General features: G+C 39.5%; 1 protein-coding gene across 1 annotated transcript in view; it reads right to left on the reverse strand.

Moving 5' to 3' along the window:
- Positions 1-22,189, reverse strand: part of PKHD1 (PKHD1 ciliary IPT domain containing fibrocystin/polyductin) — a 486,267-nt gene that overhangs the window by 218,698 nt on the left and 245,380 nt on the right. The window contains 4 exon segments of the mRNA XM_030315703.1: positions 395-523; positions 6,814-6,879; positions 17,839-18,034; positions 19,486-19,663. Coding sequence (XP_030171563.1) covers positions 395-523; positions 6,814-6,879; positions 17,839-18,034; positions 19,486-19,663 — 569 coding nt within the window.

The raw sequence follows: 22,189 nt of genomic DNA on the forward strand, positions 1-22,189 counted from the left end.
ATCCATAAAGGCAAAAGAAAAGAATTTGCAAATTGCTTCTTTCCATACACTATGTCTTTCAAACATAAGGACAGTAGAATTGGCTGAAAATCTGTTCTTTGACATATAAGAATAAATCCCATTAGTGGAGTTTTCTAACTCCTTGTGGCATGGTGACTGCCCATTCCACTTTAATGAAGGTAAACAGAGTTATTTTTATCAGATTTCATAGGATTATTAAATTCTTCACCTATATTAATTCAAAAAAGAAAGTTATAGATATAAGGGCCTACAAATAAGAATGTCCACATTCTTTACATGTTGTACAATATATTTAAACGGCAGAAAATTCCCAACTGGATTGTCTTGGTTCAGTCTATCTGTGATTATTTAATTAAGGGACTGTTTTACTCACTGGGTAAAATCAGGACGTCATCCCCAGGACCTGGAATGGTATGGTTGTGTCCTCCCCAGCCTTCTTCAAGGCCTATCCATGCTTCAGGAAGGGACCATTTTAAAGCTGACTTAGGTGCAGAGGTAGAAGCTACAAAATGAAAGAAAAATAGAAAAGTAACTATGAAAATCTGACTCACTATAATAACTCGCAAATTCTGTCTTTATTTTAGGATACGAATGATATTTTTACCTCCCAAGGTAGCTGTCTTTTGATATTTTATAACCTTCCAAAAATCATTTTATCAATTATAAAGCAAGTATTCAATTCTTCAATTACATCTATTTCTAGGGAAAATACATTCTACTTTTGTTATTACACATTTGTGTTTTCCCTTATGTAAATATGGCATATGCTCATCATGGAACATTGGAAAATGCAAATATAGAAAAAAAATAGTAATAATTACCCATAATCTCAACACCTAGAGATAACTGCCATTAACCTTATATTTGCTTTTCCTTCCAGAATTTCTCAGAATTTTTATATAATTGAGATTACATCATACATGTAATTTATATTCAGTTCTTAATTAGCTTAGCAATTTTTAAGATGCATTTTCTAACGTCATTAAAACTCCTTGCAAAATAATTTTAATAGGCACATAATATTCTATCATATACAAGGTCTATAATATCCTTAATGTTTGGCATTTAGGATCTTTCCACTTTTAAAATTATAAATAATGCAGTGTTAAATCTCTCTATACAAATCTGCCAGTAACAATGATATCTTCTTAAAATAGAATCTTGGCAATGGAATCACTGAGTCAAAGGTATAATCTTCTCATAGTTCTTAATGCATATTAAGGGCAATGCATAATAAATCTGGACACCTTTCAGTGCAGTAGTTTACATACAGTTCATATGTTCCAACTGGTTTTTATTGCTTCTGCCACTGATGGTCAAATGGCATTTCCTTTTCAACCATCCACTGGCCACTTCATGAGGGAATGGTAACATAAATCTAATAATATCCAGTGGGGGCTGCCCAATATCCATCATGCACAACACCATGTTGAACTGCACCCACATGTTCTTTTCAGAAGTGTGATCCCTAGCACAGAGACAGAGGGCACAGACAGTCTCTCAAAAGAGGATGAGAAGATTCACAGATGATACCAAATGTTATATGAGTTTTAAGAGTTCAGATAATGTGGTATCTCACGTGGTGGGGGGAGGGGGCACAAAAATCTCACCCATTATGCTAATTTCACAAAGATAAATAATGAGTACCTTCTCTACCAAAATTTCCTAAAAAGTAGGGATACAAAAAGGAATAAAAGGCCATTCTTTTCTCCAAAGGAGCAAATAGTGTTGTGTAAGTTGTATAAATAAATCCTGGGAGGATAGAGCTCTGAAGGTGTTCTCTTTAATGGTACCCAACAGAGAGGAAGTGAGACCTTGATAGAGGAGCCTTCCTGGAGAGGGAGCAGCTGAGCTGCATTTTAGGCTGAGGAGTGATAAAGGGAAAGGGTGTTGTGGTGAGACAGACAGAGAGGATGATCATGAGTAATGGCAAGAAATAAGACATTAAGTGAAGGGTCTCTAAACAGTTTGGTGTTGCTGAAACACAGAGCAGGGAGGAGGCAATTGATGAGGCTGGAGAAATAATCAGAGATCCAAGCATGATGCAACAAAGATGGTAACAAAGATAGAAGAGACAAAGATGACTCCTAGCATAGGTGGTAATGGGCAGAGATGTCCATTAAAACAGAATTGATGAATTCAGTTTGGAAAATACAGAGTTTGGGGTGTCTTTGAAAAGGCCTCCAGGTGGAGATACACAGCAAGCAGGGATTAGATATGAATCTGAAGAATAGGAGAGAGCTCTAAGTCAAAGAGATGGATTTCAGGGTTGTATTTGAAACTCTGAGGATGGTGAGGATATCTCCAGAGGATTACAAATGAGAAGAAAAAATGTCTTAGGTCAGAACCCTGGGGAATGCCCAGTTACTTTGTCTACTGGAACCCAACTCCCTTGTAATCATGGTCTCATTAAAGCCCTTGGGTAACTGAAAAGTATATAGATTGTGGTCAAGTAGAAATCCTAGGGAATTTAGGGGTGCCTGTGTGGCTCAGTCAGTTCAGTGTCCGACTTTGGCTCAGGTCATGATCTCGTGGTCCATCGGTTCAAGCTCCATGTCGGGCTCTGTGCTAACAGTCAGAGCCTAGAGCCTGCCTCTGGTTCTGTGTCTCCCTCTCTCCCTGTCCCTCCCCACTCACACTGTCTGTCTCTCTCTCAAAAATATATAAACATTAAAAATTTAAAAAAAAAAAAAGAAAGAAATCCTAGGGAATTTAATCAGCACAAAAGAGACACTCCACCAAGGTAATCAGTCATGGTATTGGCACAAGGCTCACTCAGAAAGAGGCTTTATAAATATCTATAAACACCAAGACTGTAATACCTAGTTTCTTCCCAATTTTGCCTCCTTTCCAGTAATATAAATATTCAGGTTGGGATGGCATGAAGGCTTTGTTGAAATAGCCACTAAGTAGCACCACAGAGGCCAGAGAGAGATGCTCTGTTGCCTTATTTCCAGTGATACTTCAAAAGGGGAATAACCAGTTTCCTTAAAAACCATACACCAAGCTTCAAAAACTCTTTATATCACAGAGATTGGAAACAAATTCCTCACTTTGTCATCTTCATTCTAATATATAAGAGAGCTGAAACTGTTTTTAAATGAACAAACTGAATCTTAATGTTCTAAGAATTATTATTATGAACGACTTTGACCATTCTATACCATTCTGCCTTAAGATAAGAACACTCTCATGGAGACATTTCAGTCTCTTGCAGAGTTACTAGATTTCTATAGTTAATATCAGGCTTCTTTGTGCCTATTACTATTAAAGAAAGGTGGGGAGAAAAAAAGAAGCCTACTAGAATTAAAGAAGAAGCAGTCAGAGACATGCATGAAGAACCAGGAGAGAGGAATGTTTTGGCAGCTTAAGAAATAGAACATGACCAGAAGGCAGAAGTGATCTTGTTAACAGTGAAGTTCTGATAAAAGAGTGAATAAGGATTGACTGCTGAATTTGGCCACCAGAGCATGGATGATACAGATGAAAGTGGCTCCAGCGGAATGGTTGAGGTGGAACCAGTGTAGATAATAGCGGATTGAAGGATGCAGGGGAGGGAAGGAAGGGAAGACACTGGGTCAGGTCATCCAAAACGCTCACTGAGGATTGAACATTTTATGATTAGAGACCCTTAGTATTTTATTTGTCTTCCTAATCTTTAGATAAATGAGTCTTACCTTGAAACCAGACTCCATGAATTTTGGTCAGGACCAACATTTATGAGGAGGCCTCATCTTGCTTTCCTCCACACATCTGTCACTCAACAAAAGCCACAATTTAAGGTGGTCTTAACTTGTTATCTATCTGAACCAAATATTGCCCTCTCCACCTTGATCCTTCATCCACCAAGCTTTTTATAGCTCTGCATCAAGAGGCTAGTCTTTTGAGAAGTTTGCAGCAGAGGTGTCAACTAGAGGAATATTCAGTATCCATGAATTTTGTTTTGTTTTGTTTTATTTTAATTGAGAGGCACTGACCAGAAGAGGCCAGCAAAGGAGAGGCTAACTACACAAGACAGAGTCATTTACTGATGGGACAAAATTCAAAAGATGTTGAAAGATGGATTAACTGTAAATAAGAGAAGGGCTGATAGATTCTCAGAAACGTGAGGAAAGGAAATAAACTTAGATCTGTGGGGAAAGGATTAAATTTAGGAAGAGAATATACCTGATTATATGAATGTTCTCATGGCACTATGCACCATATATCCAGGTACCCCCCACTGAAAATACATCATTGGGTAAATGCTCTTCAGAAATATGCGTATCTTCCCCCAAAAGTGGGTTTCCTTGCTCATTTTCTCCTCTCCAATATTGTATAAAGCACTGTGGACATTGAGAGGATATAATTAAGACCATAGTGTTGGAGGAACATGAATGACCTGCGCATTATACACTCATGTTGAATCTCTGAATGGGTTAACATATACAGAGAACTCCATTAATCATCCCATTAGTTGCTTTCAAAGAATTTTTGTTATTGTAATAAGTTTACTGTTTTTCATACAACTTTCCATTAAGTAAAATACACACTCATATTTAAATTTTGACATTAGCGGTGCACCTGGGTGGCTCAGTCAGTTAAGCGTGTGACTTCGGCTCAGGTCATAATCTCAGGGTTCACGAGTTGGAGCCCCGCGGTAGGCTCTGTGCTGACAGCTCAGAGCCTGGAGCCTACTTCAGATTCTGTGTCTCCCTCTCTATCTGCCCCTCCCCTGCTCATGCTCTGTCTCTGTCTCTCTCTCAAAAATAAATAAACAGTAAACAAATTTTTTTAAAATAAATTTTAACATTAGCACATATACCCTATACCATGGGAATCAGGGAATATCTTCAAAGTATATTAATATTTGAAATTTCTTCCTGATGAATGGTCATGTACTAGTTCTGTAACTGTGTTTTAGGAATATTTCTTGTTCCAAATTATCTTGGCTAGGAAAACTGATTATATATGATTAATTTTAATCTAGGTCATAAATTAGTATATGCTCAAAAGGTAATTTAAACATCTTAGAGTTTATATGGTATAAACTCATATAGAGTTTATATGGCAGAATGAACACTGAATTGAGTTGAGTAACCTGAGCTCTCATCCAGGCTCAACCAGTGAGAGGAGGGACTTAAGCAAACCATTTAATCTCTAGGCTTCCATTTCCTTATTTGTAAAATGAGGCAATTGGATAGGATAGCATGTGAGGTTCTTTTCCTTATTAATACTCTGTAACTTTATGAAGCTTTCTATTTATTTAGCATGTTATAATTGATAGGTCAAGTGAAACATCTTCCAGTTAAACTGACCCCTGCTAAGAAGTCCTAGATGTTGGCCACCTATAGTCACCTTCCAAAGAGTCCTTAATAAAAAATCTTCCTACTAAGTCCTGAGTGGCATGACACCTTGACTATATAGCTGGCTGAGTAATTAATGGCCACCCATAAACAGTTCAGTATCCTCTGAGGGGGCCTGGCATGAGACCTACACCCAACAGATATGTTCTCTACAAATGGAGACTGACCCAAACAATTGGAAATTTGAATACAGAACTGTCAGAGAAGAGAGAATTCCAAGATACTTTTCTTGGTAACACTTATTTTAAAGGAGATTTATTTACTGATTATTTAGTTAGTCATTTGATTGACATCCCCATGTGACCATAAGACCCCATGGAGCCAAAGATCATTGCTCATCATTGTTTCCTTCTACATCTTGCACAAGAGACAATAAATAATGCATTCTGAGCCACCTAAAGGAAAATAAGGATAAAGGACAGGGGACATAAAGAACAAAATGTTATGGCAGCCCAGAAACAGTTTTGAAAACAAAGAACCACATTCTTCCCAGTCCAATAAGCATGGAGAAGTAGCCATCAATACATCTAGTTTAGTTTTAGTCTAGTACCTTTTATTTCATTTATTTATTAATTTAAAAAAATTTTTTTTCAAATTTTATTTATTTTTGGGACAGAGAGAGACAGAGCATGAACGGGGGAGGGGCAGAGAGAGAGGGAGACACAGAATCGGAAACAGGCTCCAGGCTCTGAGCCATCAGCCCAGAGCCCGACGCGGGGCTCGAACTCACGGACCGCGAGATCGTGACCTGGCTGAAGTCGGACGCTTAACCGACTGCGCCACCCAGGCGCCCCTATTTATTAATTTAAATGAAGGAATTAGATCATTTTCTGATTAGCATGGACTCTGCTCTGATGTAACACACAAAAAAAATGCCTGGAAATCAAAGGAAAACTTGGCCTTTGAAAAGATTTGTCCCTGATGCAAAGGCATAAACTTACTCAGGATAAACAAAAACAAACAATGAAATACATTAGAAGGTGTTTATGAGTCTTTTAGTCTTTGAGAATTTGGCTTTTATGAGTTAGAGAGATTTCACAGAACCATCTGACTTTTGGGGAGGATTTGTTTACCCTGATGTCCTGAAATTACTGGGAACAATTAAAGTTTTGAGATACCCTGAATTTTTCTTTCCATTTGGTAGAAGCCTAATGGCCCATCTGCAGATCTGGACTCCGGTGTGCACATATGGTCCATAATTTATGAAATGTGCTTATTTACATGTTTTAATTCTTACTTTCCAATGTTTTGAAAGGCACCCTTCTTATATCTTTCTTTGAAATGCAGACACATTTTTCAGTTATAGGGATGACACAATAGGGAATCGTTAGGCATGAAAGCATTGTCTGTTTATAAAACAATTAGATTGAAGGAATTTCTAGAACTATTATTGGAGGACATTCGGCTGTACCAGGCACTTCTATTTGGTGAGTGGGTTAATACTCACCTGAAATAGTAGGGGGCACACCTTCCTTCACCTGGAGAGTCACTTGGACTTGGCCTTCACCTGAAACTAAACACACACACACACACACACAAACAAAAACAAAAACAAAAAAACACCACTTGGATGTGATGCAAAGAGCATCTTAATACAGAAGATATTCATGTGATAAAGATGGCTTTATCCTAAATTCCTCCCAACTTAACTACATTTTCAAAAAAAAAAAGTCCTTGTTAGTTAGTCTAACAATTGATTTCCAACATTTGATTTTGATTGCTTTTATTTGATTAAACTTAATTGCAGTGAGGTCTCCAAGAGAATTGACACATAAATAATTAGGGAGGGGACCCTTTAGCCATATGTTCTTTGGAGGCCAATGTTGGTCAGGAGGGCACACCTCATAGCCTACTTCCTCTCCATCATTTTGAAGGCTTGGCTTTTAGAATTCATGTGTTTTTCAATAGAGTTCAGGTCACCCATGAAATGTATTTGCTTTACCTTTATCCAAACATATTGTCCTTTTAATGAAGGCTTTCTTCCACCCCCCTTTCTCCTTCATCTTCCAAACCAACTGAGCACATTTAAAAGGCCTGGGGTTCATTAATTTTAAGTGTTCAATAAATTAGTGGAAATAATCAAAAGGCCTGATTCTTTCTGATAATGACAATTTGATGTCAGTATAAACCAGTAGATTAAGCTGGGAACATATGCTCCTTTGCCAAGAGAGGCTGCTATAATTAAATAGTGGATGCATCTACAAGGTGCTCTCACGCCTGATTAATTAGTAATCAGGTGCACCAACTCCACTTTTCAGCAACACCTTGTCTCTTATTGGTTAATTACCTTTCTGCCTTATCAGATGTCATGTGAACCAACACCTCCCACCCTGGAGGGCCCACTGCCGTTGAAGGCTGCAGCCTTGAGGACTTGGCCAAACCCATGCTCTCCACTTGCCTTTCCAAGGAAACCTAAACCCTTTCCTCTCACACAGGACAGAGTAGACCAAGAATCATTTTGTCTAATTACAAAGCATACACTTCAGAATATTACAAAAAATAATAGTAATAATAATCCTCAAAGAGATCCATGATGAGACCTCTCCTATGCCTCTATTCTTATTTTGATAATTATTCTCATTTAATTTTTCTTCATTATATAGAATGGCTTTCTCCTTACACTGTACATATATTGCGACTAGGTACAATGACCAACAGGTTCTCTATGTGTTCTACTTTATCACTACTTCCAAGGTTTTGCTTATATTCTTTCTTTATCCTTTGTATATTTTACCCATTTTTCTATCTTAAGTAAATAAATAAATAAATATAATGCCACCAGCCCAGTATTTCATCTTTTTTTCTATAATCTCTAACTTACCCACTTGTGAACACACTGATATTGGTATTATTTATCCCAAGCTTGCTCTCAACTTAGCAAATACTTATCAAGCATCAGCTGTGATAAATTTAGGATTGCATTATCATTAGCTCTGTCTCTACATCTTGAAGGGAGGAACTTTCTCATGTACCTTAGGACATTAGACATTGCTAGACATGTAAACATTTAATTTTCATGGACTAATCTAGAAATCCTAAATTTATAGTGCTCAACTCAGGATACCCAGGACTTAGCTGACAATTTCAACAAAATGAGCAAATAGAGGCAGGAAATAACCCTTTTAAAGGGTTATTAAAAATTGTAATATTTTTAAATATTTTAAATATTGTATAAGAATCAAAATCTAAAGAAGGAAAATTGGGAAAAATTCCAGGAATCATTTGGAAAGGGTTATTAGTTCATTTAAAGATTTTATATAAATCATCCTTGTTAACAGCAGCTTCCAAGTAATTGTAGATTTCAGTACATCTGTGTTCTCTTCCTTAAGACAGAGCCACAGAGGTAAAGTAAAAAAGTAAAGTTTCACTTTAAAAAGTCTTTTTTCAAAACCACTGTAGTCATTTTATAATTATTAATTTAACTCAAAATAAGTATAATTTATACTTTAAGAGGAATGGTTGGGGGAGGGAAAAATGGAGTCATCATTTTTTCACACTACATAGGTCAATAAATTTGAAGTATAGGGAAAATAATCAATGTATCCAAAATCCCCTGGGTGAAAAAAACCACCATAAGCATTGTGCACTGTAGCCATCATGGTGATGATTAACCTGCACACTAAAAAGGCTAACCCTCACCATATTCAACCCTGATTATAGGCTGTTCCTCTTGTCCTTCCATTCACTAACTCACTTAACTCAGGCCCTGTTCTTGGTAATCCAAGGCTTCCTGGTCAGTGGGCTATCATATCTGCCACTCTACACTGATGGCTTCTGAACTGCATGACCACTGAATTTGTTCAGCCTCTACACATGCAAAAATGTTCCCCACCTCCTGGGGAGCCTCTTCCCAAAAACATATATTGAAAAGCAATCACCTATTTGGTTAGAACGAGTGTGTGAATACCATTCAATCGGAGGAGTAGTTTCAGTATCCAAAGAAATGGAGAAAAGTTACCAAAGTAGGAAAGATTGAAAAAGTCTGATTTCCTTCATCATCACTTGTACATGGCCCTCTGCAGGCTGGTTCTGAGATGTGAGTGGGTCAGAGGGTTATTCTTCCCCAACACCATTTCCACACCCTGAGAGTGAAGCCAGAGAGAGTGGTGCTGAATGAGGTCTAACACCTTGGGTTTGAATCCTGGGTCTTCCAGTTCCTTGATGTGGGTAACTGACAAGTTCTTCACCATTTCTGAACCTTACTTCTGTGAAAATGGAATAGTTGTCCTATCTACCTCATAGCGTTATTGGGAAGAAAACATGAGGTAACTCCTGTAACATGCTTAGCACAGTTCTTGGCACATGAATAATAGTGATTATCAACACTGTTATTATGGCATGCTCATTATTCTAGCAGCCAGTTAACAAAACCCAGGAAATATGCTTCTCCTCTTTTTACAGCTGTACCTAATCATGATGAGCCATAGTATTCAGAGTTGTAAGCAACTTAACCAGATCTGCTAAAGTTTGCTAAGTGCTTTGACTCTCTAAAAGGCAGTGTAGATGTGAAGTGTCACTTCCAATTTGGACAAATACAAAGAGGGATGAAAATACAAAGAGGGATGAAAATCTGAGAAAAAAGGTAACGACTCAGGAAAAAAAGCCTTACGCAGGCTGTGATATTATGCATGTGTCTTCTCGGTGCTTATGATTTCTAAGTTTGTAATACGAGAGTGGTGAATCTACTTTGTTTATAAATGGAAACTCATTGCAGTTGATCCTTCCCAGGTTGTAAAAATATCTGGTTGGTCCTCAAAAAGAAAAGAAGGCTTTGGGCCAATTATTGCCAAATTATTCTTATGAGTGATATATAATACAAGGTTGCTATAAACACAGAGATCTAGAAAAAAGTGAGAAATGTGCTAAGGAAGAGGAGAGTTACTCAGCCAAATATGATACTAGTGTCTTCCAGAATTTTGTACTGTTCCTGGCAAATTTTGTCCTCACTAGGGCACTAGGGAAGAGAAAAATTAATTATCTCCTTGAGTAGGTCCCATTCTCTGTTGCAATTTTGAAGGGAGAAATAAATACTTATCCACGTAAAAATTAAAAAAAAAAAAAAAAACAGGTGGCATCTTAATGGGCCTTGACTCCTTTTGTATTTCATTCTTGATCCATATTCCCATTCACACTTTGCCATTACGTTTACGCACATATTGGGGCCCCTCATTCAGATCACATTTACATAGCATAAGTCAGCCACTGACTACACATGGAGAGAATCTGAAACAGCACCTGCAATTTGTGTCTGCAGATTTCACCCATTCTCTCCCTGACTCATGCCTTCTCTCAGTCTCAGTCTGCTCTGGACCCAGGTTCCAGCTCTCTTCTCATGGACCAGCAGTCAAGTTTGATCCTCTCTCTCTACATTCCAGCTCAGCTTGCCCTATCTTCTACACCCACCTCTTCTCCCAAATCTATCTTGCACTCCTGTACACTCCTGCTCTGTGTCTCCCTCCCTGTTCAGCAAACGTGACCACACACCCCAGAAATTAGCCTTTTTCTCTTAACCATTGAGAATTACTGGTCCCTGGTAGCTAAAGCTTGATTCACAGGACCATACTTCCATCTGATTTCAGCTTCACAGGGGCAGCAACACAGCCACCTTGGCCCTTTTAACACAGGATCTTTTAAAATCCTTCACAGAAACATTATATGAAAATCCTGTGATCATCTTTGAGTCTTCCATTATCCCCAAAAGCTTTCATTCATGGAAGGATATAAATTTTTTTAGGTGTAAAAGAACTTATTCAAGACACAACATGGGGCCCCTGGGTGGCTCAGTCGGTTAAGCGGCCGACTTTAGGCTCAGGTCATGATCTCACAGTCCATGAGTTCCAGCCCCGCGTCGGGCTCTGTGCTGACAGCTCAGAGCCTGGAGCCTGATTCAGATTCTGTGTCTCCCTCTCTCTGACCCTCCCCCGTTCATGCTCTGTCTCTCTCTGTCCCAAAAATAAATAAAAACGTTAAAAAAATTTTAAAAAAAAGACACAATAGACATATCTAATATCTACATTAACTACAGTCCTGAGAGCGCAATTAAACCTTCATTAATTAACTCAGAAAACAATAACGATTGTTATTGTGACTCAGTGATGCCTGCCACACTTGTATGGGGCATCTGTCATGTCCTGGATTCTGTGTAGATCTACAGAAGCAGAACTTCCAAGGGAGGGGCCTGGAAACAAGCATTCCAGCTGTTTGCCCATGAGGCATATTTAAAAAGCCTTAAAAGGGGCACCTAGGGGGCTTAGTCAGCAGGCGTCTAACTCTCGATTTTTGGCTCAGGTCATGATCTCATGGTTTTGAGACTAAGCCCTGTGTTGGGCTCCATGCTGGGCATGGAGCTTGCTTAAGATCCTCTTTCCCTCTCTTCCTCTGCCCCTTCCCCCACCCTCTAAATAAATTAATTAATTAACAAACAGACAAATATTTTAAAAATAATACAATAAATAAAATAAAAAGCCCTGAACTGAGGAATTTTACAACTTCTCTCAAAAATGTGGTTTGTTCTCCGGAGCAGGTGTTCTTAGCAAGTGAGGAAAGACACCCAGATAAAAAAGAGATCCCTGTGTTCACATTTCTTACTTTTCATCAATTATACCAAAAATTTGCAGATCACATTATATTCTCAAAATATAAAATGTGAGGTAATGATTTTAGTAGCATCAGTGTTTTACTTTAATAGCTATGAATGTTACTGAATTTTAGAAAAAGCAACTAGGTCATTGAACCCATGATTTTATGGATATTATTGCTTAAAATGAGGTTAGGTTTTAAAAATAAGACAGTGCAGGAATTGATTTAAGACAAATCTTAGGAAAATAAAGGTACAAGAGGCATAGGATGTGACAAATGGTGAAGATGGTATTCAAATACCTAAATTTAGGAAGTATAGAGCCCTCAATAAGTACAAGTTTTTCCTATAAATAGAGGGGAAAAGAATTGGTTTACAAGGGTACACACATGAGCTTGTATTAAAACAAACCAACAATAATGGGGCACCTGGGTGGCTTAGTCAGTTGAGCGCCCGAATTTGTCTCAGGTCATGATCTGACAGTTCTTGAGTTCGAGCCCAGTGCTGGCCTCTGCGTTGACAGCTCAGAGCCTGGAACCTGCTTCAGATTCTGTCTCCCTCTTTCGCTGCCCCTCTACCCACTTGTGTTCACTGTCTCTCACTCAAAAATAAATAGACATTAAAAAATACCCCAAAACACTAGTATACTAGAAAAAGCACCAAATTAGAGTCAAAAAGGCTGACTTTGAATACTGGTTGTACTACCCATTCCCTACATGAACTAGGGCTAGCCACCAGCATCCCTAAGAATTAGCTCCTTAATCTGAGTGATTCCTAAAAAAAGTATTTGATTCTGACTTCTAAGTTTTCCTTCCTTGCTTTTTTCTTTCCTTTTCTCCTTTTTTTCCTTCCTTTTCCTTTTGGAAAGAAGTTTCTTGCAACGGACAGGCAAAGTCTCTTTTCATATCGCCAGCTCCTGTTCCATTCTCTATATTTTTGCCATAAAGGTTAGTGCAGGTCCCCAAAGTCAATCCTCTATATTACTGGCAAAAATCCTTGGGGATCTTTGGGAATGAGTTTTCTATAAGAATGTAAATTAATTTATTAACTAGAATGCTATGGATTGCCTTAGAGGGCCTCAGCATGGGAATGGCGGCAGAGTTTCAAAGGATTATGATTCTGCTCTGCTTATAAAAGCCTCCCAAAATGCTCGGGGGAGCAAGTTGAGTCCTCTCTCCTCCACAGATGCTAACAGAATTCCTTCCCAAGGAGTTGTTGGGGGTCTTCTGGACCAGCTGAACAACAGAAGGATGTAGGCAGCAGCCTGCCCTAATCCCCGAGCCCTGAGCTCTTTGAGAAGACAGAAACCCAGGAGGTACCCATGATCTCCTGGCCACAACCTCAGGAAGACAGACACTCCTTATTTTCAGGATCTCCCAGGTTAACAGCATCTTTTCTGAGCCTTCTGTGTGATGTGACTTGACTTCTTCAGGACAACTGGTGCACACAATAAGATCCATCTGTCTTTCTATCTACAGCCCTCTTGCCATCGTGGAACACAGGCCCGGCTTCTTGCCAAACAGCCTGCCTTTATCTTGGCGAGGGGGCCGTTTGGAGACAGGCACTGGCCAGCCTGGCTAGACATGTCTTTTTTTCCATCAGATCAGAAGAAGGTGGTAGGCAGGAGCCTCTGCGCCTCGCAGGCGCTGGCTCAGCTGCCGCCTCACACAATATCCAGCCCGGCTGCATCTCTGCTGCAAGAGCGGGGCTGTGTGAACCCGGGAGGGCAACTGTGAATGGCTCAGCATCTGACATGAATTTATCACCGGCTGCTGGGTGGGTGGAGGAGAAAGCAAGGGTAAGGGGCTGTGGGCGTTTAATGCACCCTGCCACAACCCAACAGTTTGCCCTAAAGAGCCTTTTCGTGATATAAAAGGACAGGGTCAAAAGTAAGTTGACCCCTGACAGAATGTACAATTATTAGGAGAGGACTGTGCACGAGCAGCTGCTGGAACCCCACTGGCTCCGCATCGGGCTTCCAAGAGTCAGAATATGAATAATCAACTCAAGATGGTTTCCTCCACCCCTCTCAACCCCCATCACCTCCCCCCAGCCTTCTCCTCCCTTTTGGGGCAAGTCCTATTATATTCCTACAGGAAGAAGCATAGCCCTCCCTAGCAGCTGCAATAATTGTGTTCCTATTGTGATGAAGGCCTCCTCCCGGCCACCCCCCTACAAGTGGCCATTGTGAGTGGAGAGTCAGTGATTATACGCTCCGCCTGATGCTTTGGGGGGACCCAGCTGCCTGAGTGCTGACACACGAGTGTGCGGAAGGCCAGGGCGGGGCGGGGTGGGGGGCTGGTAGAGGTGGAGGCAAGTGGTCGGGGGATCCCGCGTCTGTGAGACGGGACCCTGACACACCAGACCTTTTTCATAAGTCAAGCCCAGAACAAATGAGGCTTTATCAGGCCCCAGTGATGAGCAGTCTCATCTCCCTTTGAAGTGGAGCTGAGCATGGGGTCTAGCAGCCTTTCCTCCTTTGGACCAAGCAAACATCCTTCTTTTGATATGCTACATGCTCATTATCTCTGCCCCATTTAATGATTTTTGATTGAAGGGTGGCGGCTGGGATGCCGAGAAGATCGTTAGAGAGGCTCCATCCAGCCAAGCCTGCAAGAAAGGCTCTCCTTGTGCCTGAGCCTAAATTTGGAATTTCTTAACAGTGTGCGCTTGTTCTTAGAGGCAGATAAGGGCTGAGCGTGAAATTCTTAATTAAGCAATAAATAGAGAGTGGGGTGTCAGCAGATGTAGCCAGTAGCCATGGCAACGGGAATCACATGGGCAAGAGAGCTGAGACTAGATGTAGGCCTCAGGCCTGGGCCTGACTGACAGCTGAAGAATCCTACAAAGCTTGTAAACCAGATTAATTAGCTGACTAATTATTTCATAGCGTTAATGTAACTAAAAAATAAAAATAGTTAACCATGAACTGAAACATCCCTGGAAAAACAGCAGGGAAAGAGGCAGTGGGGAACTGGCTCTGGAAGGCAGAGACGGGAGTTGCTAGTTCATCAAATCGCATAAACAGAAAAAATGGGCTTGCTGGATTTGACTCTGACTCTGAAAATATAAAAGAACGCTTATCCTGCAGTCTTCCCCATTCCCAAGCATGTCATAGAAGTTACAGTTTGGAACCATTTGGCACCATTTCTCACATCAAACGTTGCTCCTCATGGTCCTACCACAAACTACAGAACACGAGTATTTTGCTATGGTCTGTTCCACAAGTGGCTTATTAGGCAAAATTCTCAGGGGCTTTAGAAAGGCAACCTTAACCAATCTTCTTAAAAGATATGTTTAAGTGAGCTAGGTTATCTTATTCTATGGGTAACAATTGCTTAAGTGGTATTAAATTTCGAACACGAAAACAATATATCATATATGTCATGTTATCATGAATCTCAGTTATCTTATAAAATCTAGTCAAGGAAAATGGAATGAGACCGTTTCAGAAAGGTCATGACATGTACGCTAAGTTCAAGGTATGTGGCATTGCTAATCTTCTAGGAAAAAAAGAAAAAAATCTAGAGGAATAATCTACTGAGAAAATGTGTAGTAAAGTAACAGGGTATACTAATCACATTTGAAGATATCTGGGTGTTTTGTACCACAATTCCAAGAGATAAGTAGATATTCTTAACCTCGTCGTATACTTGAAGCCACCGAGACATGGAGCATTTATAATTGTGTGCCCCAGGTGAAACAGCCAGCCACTGATTAAAACCCTAAACCGTAAGCTCTGGCCATGAGCTTTCGAAAGAACCTACATCCCATAAAGACACATTTGCTAAAGAAAGACAAAACTTGCCTTCACAGAGAAGAGCAAGACTCTCAACATGTATTATGTGTGCAGGACTTTTTGTTTTGTTGGCACTGGGGATCAATGAGAAGTTTTCTCCCACAACCCTGCCTAGCACTCCCCACCCTATTTGGTCAGTGATCAATGATTATTTAGTAGGCAGCACACTCTAGTGGGGAGAGCTATAGCCAGGAGCTAGAATGCCTGGGTTCTGATTTTTTTCTTTTCTCAACTGAGTCTAAGATGAGTCAGGTATCTTCACAATCACACACAAAGCAGCCAAATGGAGGAAACAGAGATAATTGTGATTTTTTTTTAACTTCCTATCCTGAGGGATGTGTGGTAAGGTTGCAAACAAACAATACAAAAGATGGTCCACTTAGAAGTGGTCAACAAATTAATGAAACACAGCCAGCTGTCAGTGAAGCAGCACTCTGAATGCAAAGCTAGCCAGGAAAAGGAGCATGGTCTCTCCATCCCCCACCCCTGGCAGGAAATTCAATGGACCTGAAAGAGGTCAAGCAGTTTCACTATAATAAAATGAAACTTCTGTATAAACCACCCTCCCCATATAATTTTTTTTTAAATATCAGGAATACGTCCACATAAACTGTGAGGTCTTGACTTATGTTCTCCTCTTAGATGAAATATATTTTATGTAAATTATCCCAGGCACATGGTCCAAAAAAACAATTAGGACCCAGACCTATAAAGTCACGTGGTCCAAAAAAACAATTAAACGGAAGTGACAAACTAATCGGCAAAGAGCCAGAACACTATTGCTCGGGGTCTTGGTGAGGTACCAGCAGCAACTACCTCACTGCCATCATGGCCTTATTAGCTTTCCAGCAGTAATGCAAACTTTACGGAAAGGATATCCAAAATTATAACCAAACCCACCCAATCCAACACAGCTGCACAGGACACCACCACCGAGGAGCAGCACAAGACTCAGGTCCCCCTGAATCCTCACATCCTCACTGGACTGCCCAGAAATGAGAACAGAAGTAGCACCAGCCACCTCCCCACCCATTCACTCAGAGGATACAGGTGGCACAAATGACCACAGAAACCACTGTATAGAGCACTGGGGATCCTCCTAAGGACCTACAGTCTCCATGTTTATTAATCAACCAACTAACCCTCTGTGATTTCCTGTCCCTTTTCCAACTCCTATCATTTAAAGGCGGAGACCCTAGGTTATTCTGATACAAAGAATTTTGTTAATTAATAAAGGCTATCTACCTAATAAAAATGTTTTAAACTGAAAAATGCATCTATATCATATATACGCTCATTTATGCACACAGCTGTACATCTATATATAAATATGCATACTTACACAGATGTGCACTTAAACCATATATGTGAATAAACAGCTTAATAGCACAACTTGCCATTAATTCAATAAATAAGGATAGCAAAGGAGAAGATCTGTAGTTGCATGACTTGATTTTCTTTATGCCACAAATATTCCTTTACCACATTTGGTTTATGTGGCCATTTAAAGTTTGCAGTTCATGAACAAAATCTGACCAATAGACAAGACAGACTCTTCACAAGCATGCTAAGAAATAGAAAAAACAATTTGAAATTAAAATTCTCTTCTAGAATATATATCAAGTGAACCTTGTCACAGTTAAAGTTTATGTCACCTATTTGCTCTTACTTAATGGCTGCATTCAGCTTTAGTGGTAAAACAGTCTCAGGGATCTCTGTCCATCCTGAGTTTTTATAGTTTATGGTTGATCAAATCAGAAATAAAATTTGAATGGTACAATTCAGTGCAAATAAAATATACAACAATCCATTCGGCAAAGACTTACAAATACCAGAGAATTAACCATACTACCCTCTCTGATGCTATTAAAATTTAATAGTCCCTGAGCTCAAGTGTAGATCAGACTCTGTGGATATATGGCTAGGCACAAGGAGAGGGGACATGGAACTCAGGACATCTGCCCAAGCTGTCAGATTTCAGAGTCCAATCATTTCACTGCAACACTCATAACTTCATACCACAAACATTTAGAATTGGAGAGTGAATGGTGGTTTCCCACTGTGTGCCCTCAAAATTCTCATCCAGTTATACTTACCCAGATAGGTGAGTTGCCTCAACTGGGTATTGAAGAACCAGTCACAACCTTGGTCCTGACCAGGTGATGGCAGAGATAGAAGGGACTGCCCTACCCGACTCCCACACCTTATGAGGATGTCAGGGTAAGGCCACGAGACTGTGTGCTCGAGCAGGAGGTAATTCCCAGGCGCAAAGTTGCCAAACGTTGCTGAGTACTTTAAGTGAGAGAACAATACAATAATGCTCATTTAATAAAGAAGGCTTTCCCCAGAAAATAGATACAAAGAAAGCAAGTGGAGTAGGTTAGAAACACAGCAGTTCACACCCAGACTACTCTTCTTGCAGAAAATAGGCTTATTTAAAGCCACTCCATAATAAATTCATAACCAGAACTACAGAATCTTAGAACAAGAGGACAGAAAGACTCTATAAGTTTCTCTTGTTTAACAACCTCAACTAACAGAGAAGAAAAACAAGACAAGTGAATTGACTTGTCCCAGGTCAAACTGCCGTGAGATACAGAGCCAGATCTAGAATTCTTTTCCACTTTTTCCCATCACCTAAAGAGGCAGGCAATGATAGTAGGGCCATCCATTTATAATAGTAATAAGCTAGCACTGTTGGAGCATTTGCTACATGCTCAAGTTCTATTCATACCAAGACATCCAATCTTTCAACAACTCCCTGTGTTACTATTACTGCCCCATTTTACAGATGAGGACACTGAGGCAGACAGAGGTTCAGTAACTTGCCCCACACCACAAAGCAGGGGAGTACTGCACCAGGATAGACACAAGGGTATTCACCTCCCAAGTCATCATTCTGCTGCCTTCACCTCATGAAAATTCTCCAAGATGTTCTCCTGGGAACCTCAAGGGAAGGAAATAGCTGTCCTTTCTGAGAAGGTAGGGGAAGGGTGGGAAGGGTTGCTCGAGAGAGGATCAAAGGAGATTCTGCCTTAAACTATGTCCCAAGTCAGACCTGATCTCATGACCCTAAGAAGAATGTATATGAGGAGACAGGAAGAAAGAAATGCATTAAAAGGAAGAAGATGAGCATAAAGAAATCCATTGGATTATCTTTTTTTTCATAAAAATGCACCCACTTTCCACATGGCTATTCCTATCTTGGATGCCCCTAACCATTTGACTCTTTCAACCAACCCCAATGAAGGTCCAGACCTTCATGTGCAAGTTAATCTTTGACCACAAGGTGGCAGTATGCAATGTAAAAATGTTTTGTTAAGACATTTTCTCCGGCTACAAACACTTCTCCCTGGAGAAAATTGGTTCTCCAGGAGGAAATTCGTTCTTCTCCCTGGAGAAGATTGGTTCTTAATCCCTAATATTATAATAATATAATTCTATAGGAGGCTTAGTAGATGTTTTTCATTGTATTAATAAAGTTAAAATTTCAGGTATAACCATTCTGTTATTCAAAGTAAGATTCAAACAGATTCAGAAATTTTCAAGTTTAAAAAATAAAATAAACAATAACCACCATATCTTATACTCAGATTACATTCACTAGGCCAAAATGCTGTGGTGGTTTTAGTTATCAGTACCAGAAGATGCTAATACCTGCAAACTGCTATTTCATAGAAAAAAAAAAAAGATAAGAATCCCTGGGAAATGGTCCATACCAGTAAATGAATTCCTGGGGTTACCTGCAGAGATCTGTTGATCCAAGGGTTCTCAAACTGCACTGAGTAAGTCTCTTGATCCAAGAGCAGAGCCATCCAGCCATAAGGGTTAGACAATGTGTCACGTACATAATTGACTATGGTTGTCTTATTTCTGCTGTCAGTCATGATTAAATCATAAGGAACATCTGGAGCATTAGCTCTAGGGTAGTTTAAAAAGAAAAAAAATGAGTTGTGAGTTATTTGTCCATTCTGGATCTAATCCACTCCTCTCCCATCAGTGGTAATTCATCTTCTATTCTTCCCATGTGTGTCTTGAGCTATCTTGTCTGTGTATCCATGGAACTTTTAGTAAGCACTCTGTGGGTCAAAATAGCCCAGTGGGAAGACATCATTAGTGCATTCCACTGTTCTAGTGGGTTGAAGGTAGTAATAATCAGATATGAGTCCACTAATAAATGCCATCTTAATGACTTCATATAGCCAAGAATATATAATAGTATTTTCATAAAGAATTGTCCCTGGGCTGATTTTTGCCCTAGACCAATTTTATCAGCATCAGAAAACATATCATATAGTTATTAAATATTTTTATTGGGGCAATGACTCAGACCCAGAACTTAACGTGCCTAGACTCTCAGAAGCCCACCTCCAACCACCTGGTAAAAATGGCTTCAGTAGCCTTCCAATCACCTTCCCCAGAGAGAAGAGATGACCTGGCTCCTCTCCTGAGTGCCTGCACAATTCCCAGTGCTTACTCCCACCTAGTGCTGGATTTTTGTGTTTATTAACATAGACTGTGAGATCTTGAAGTTAGAGATATTTTCTCCTTTTTAGTATCCTCTACCCTGGCACAGGGCCAACACCTATGGGCACTCAAATGATGTTTATTACATGAAAGAAGAGTGAATGGATGAACTCTCTCCAAAACAGCTGGTGCCAACTTCCTAATTTATATAAAGCATTTCTAGAAGTGCATTTTAGCAAATGAGGAAATTGAGGCAGAGTACAGCAAAATTATTATGACTGTCACAAGGTAGAACTAGAAATTAATTTCTACAAATTATACAGAAAGTGATTTTTAAGACTTCACTAGAACATAAAAAGATTTAGCCACATGCTAAGACCCTAAAAGAAAGTCAAAGTGGACAGAAAATAAGAGGCAAAAGTAAAAAAAAAAAATCAATACATATTATGACTGTCCTTCCCCCTTCGGTTTGATTTTCATGAGAATCTTCAACTGTGGCATTTTGCTGCAGGCAGATAATTAAATTCTCAAACTAGAGGGAAATGAGACAAAGGAGGATGTTGGGTTTTCAAAGTAAGGTGTGGCCTGAGCATATCCAAAGCCAATTTATAATCCAGCGCATTTTATAGAAAGAAAACTGTTTTTAGTGTTAAATGCTTGGGTACTATGGTCAAATGGGTATAAATTGGGAATCTATATTTGCATACATTAGATAGATGAATTTGGGCAAATTACTGACCCTCTTTAGGATTTAGTTTGCTTTTTCTAAAATGGAGGCAACAACAGTATGTATCTTTGATATATATCTACTGTGAAACTTAGAGATAATATATGTATTCAGTCATCATCACTAAGCCCAGTAATATCTACTCACAGCTCATTTAAAAAAGAACCTCAGGGGCGCCTGGGTGGCTGGGTCGGTTAAGCATCCGACTTCGGCTCAGGTCATGATCTCGCAGTCCGTGAGTTCCATCCCCGCGTCGGGCTCTGTGCTGACAGCTCGGAGCCTGGAGCCTGTTTCAGATTCTGTGTCTCCCTCTCTCTGACCCTCCCCCGTTCATGCCCTGTCTCTCTGTGTCTCAAAAATAAATAAACGTTAAAAAAAATTAAAAAAAAAAAAGAACCTCATATGTGCCAGATTTGCCATTCTGTACTATTTATTTTAATGTTTAGCAATGTATCCACGGCACTTGGTCATTTAAAAACACACTCAAAACTTTTCATGGTATAGATCCTTGGCGCAGGAAATGCAGTATTTTATACATACTTCTTGTAAGAATAAATGTGTTTCTTTCATTCATTAATTAATAAAATGAAAGGAATTTAAAAATGCTCAGAAATTTGAGGGAGAAAGAAAACTACTCTTTCCCCAGATTTCCCTATGCAGCATTAACTGAACCTTTAGAAGTTTTGGAGGGGGATTTTCTGTCCTTGGGCTTGGGATATTTAGCATTTTTCATATGTATATGAGGATTCAGACTGGAACTAAAGAACAATCCTAAACTCGTATTTTTAGAATGGACATAAAGGCCATCTATCCTAACTTCCAATCCATTGCAAAAATTCCCTCCAATTTTCTGCAAAAATTCCCTTCCGCTAGTTATGAGACATTCATATCCTCCCATAGAAGATCATTACATTTATGGAGTTTATTTTTATATTTTAATCTTTAGGCAATCTTTAGAAAGCTAAATTTTCTTCCTTGTATTTTCTAGCCATTTGTCCTCAGTCGTCATGACTCTCTATGCTTCCAACTAAAACCGTGCATCCCAGAGTCCCAGGAGATGATCCAGCACAATGTGGCCCAACCAATGCATTTTAAAAAGAGTCTTATGAGAAATAAATGTAAAACAAATATGTTAAGAAGAGATAAAGTTGGAACCAAGAAATACCAAAGAGGTAGAGAGGTTGGCTGCAGCAGGTATAGTGATCAGTATGTAAAGTGGGATTCCTCACAGTCCACAGAATGATTCTGAGTAT

Source organism: Lynx canadensis, chromosome B2, assembly GCF_007474595.2.
Source record: "Lynx canadensis isolate LIC74 chromosome B2, mLynCan4.pri.v2, whole genome shotgun sequence".
Taxonomy (NCBI): domain Eukaryota; kingdom Metazoa; phylum Chordata; class Mammalia; order Carnivora; family Felidae; genus Lynx; species Lynx canadensis.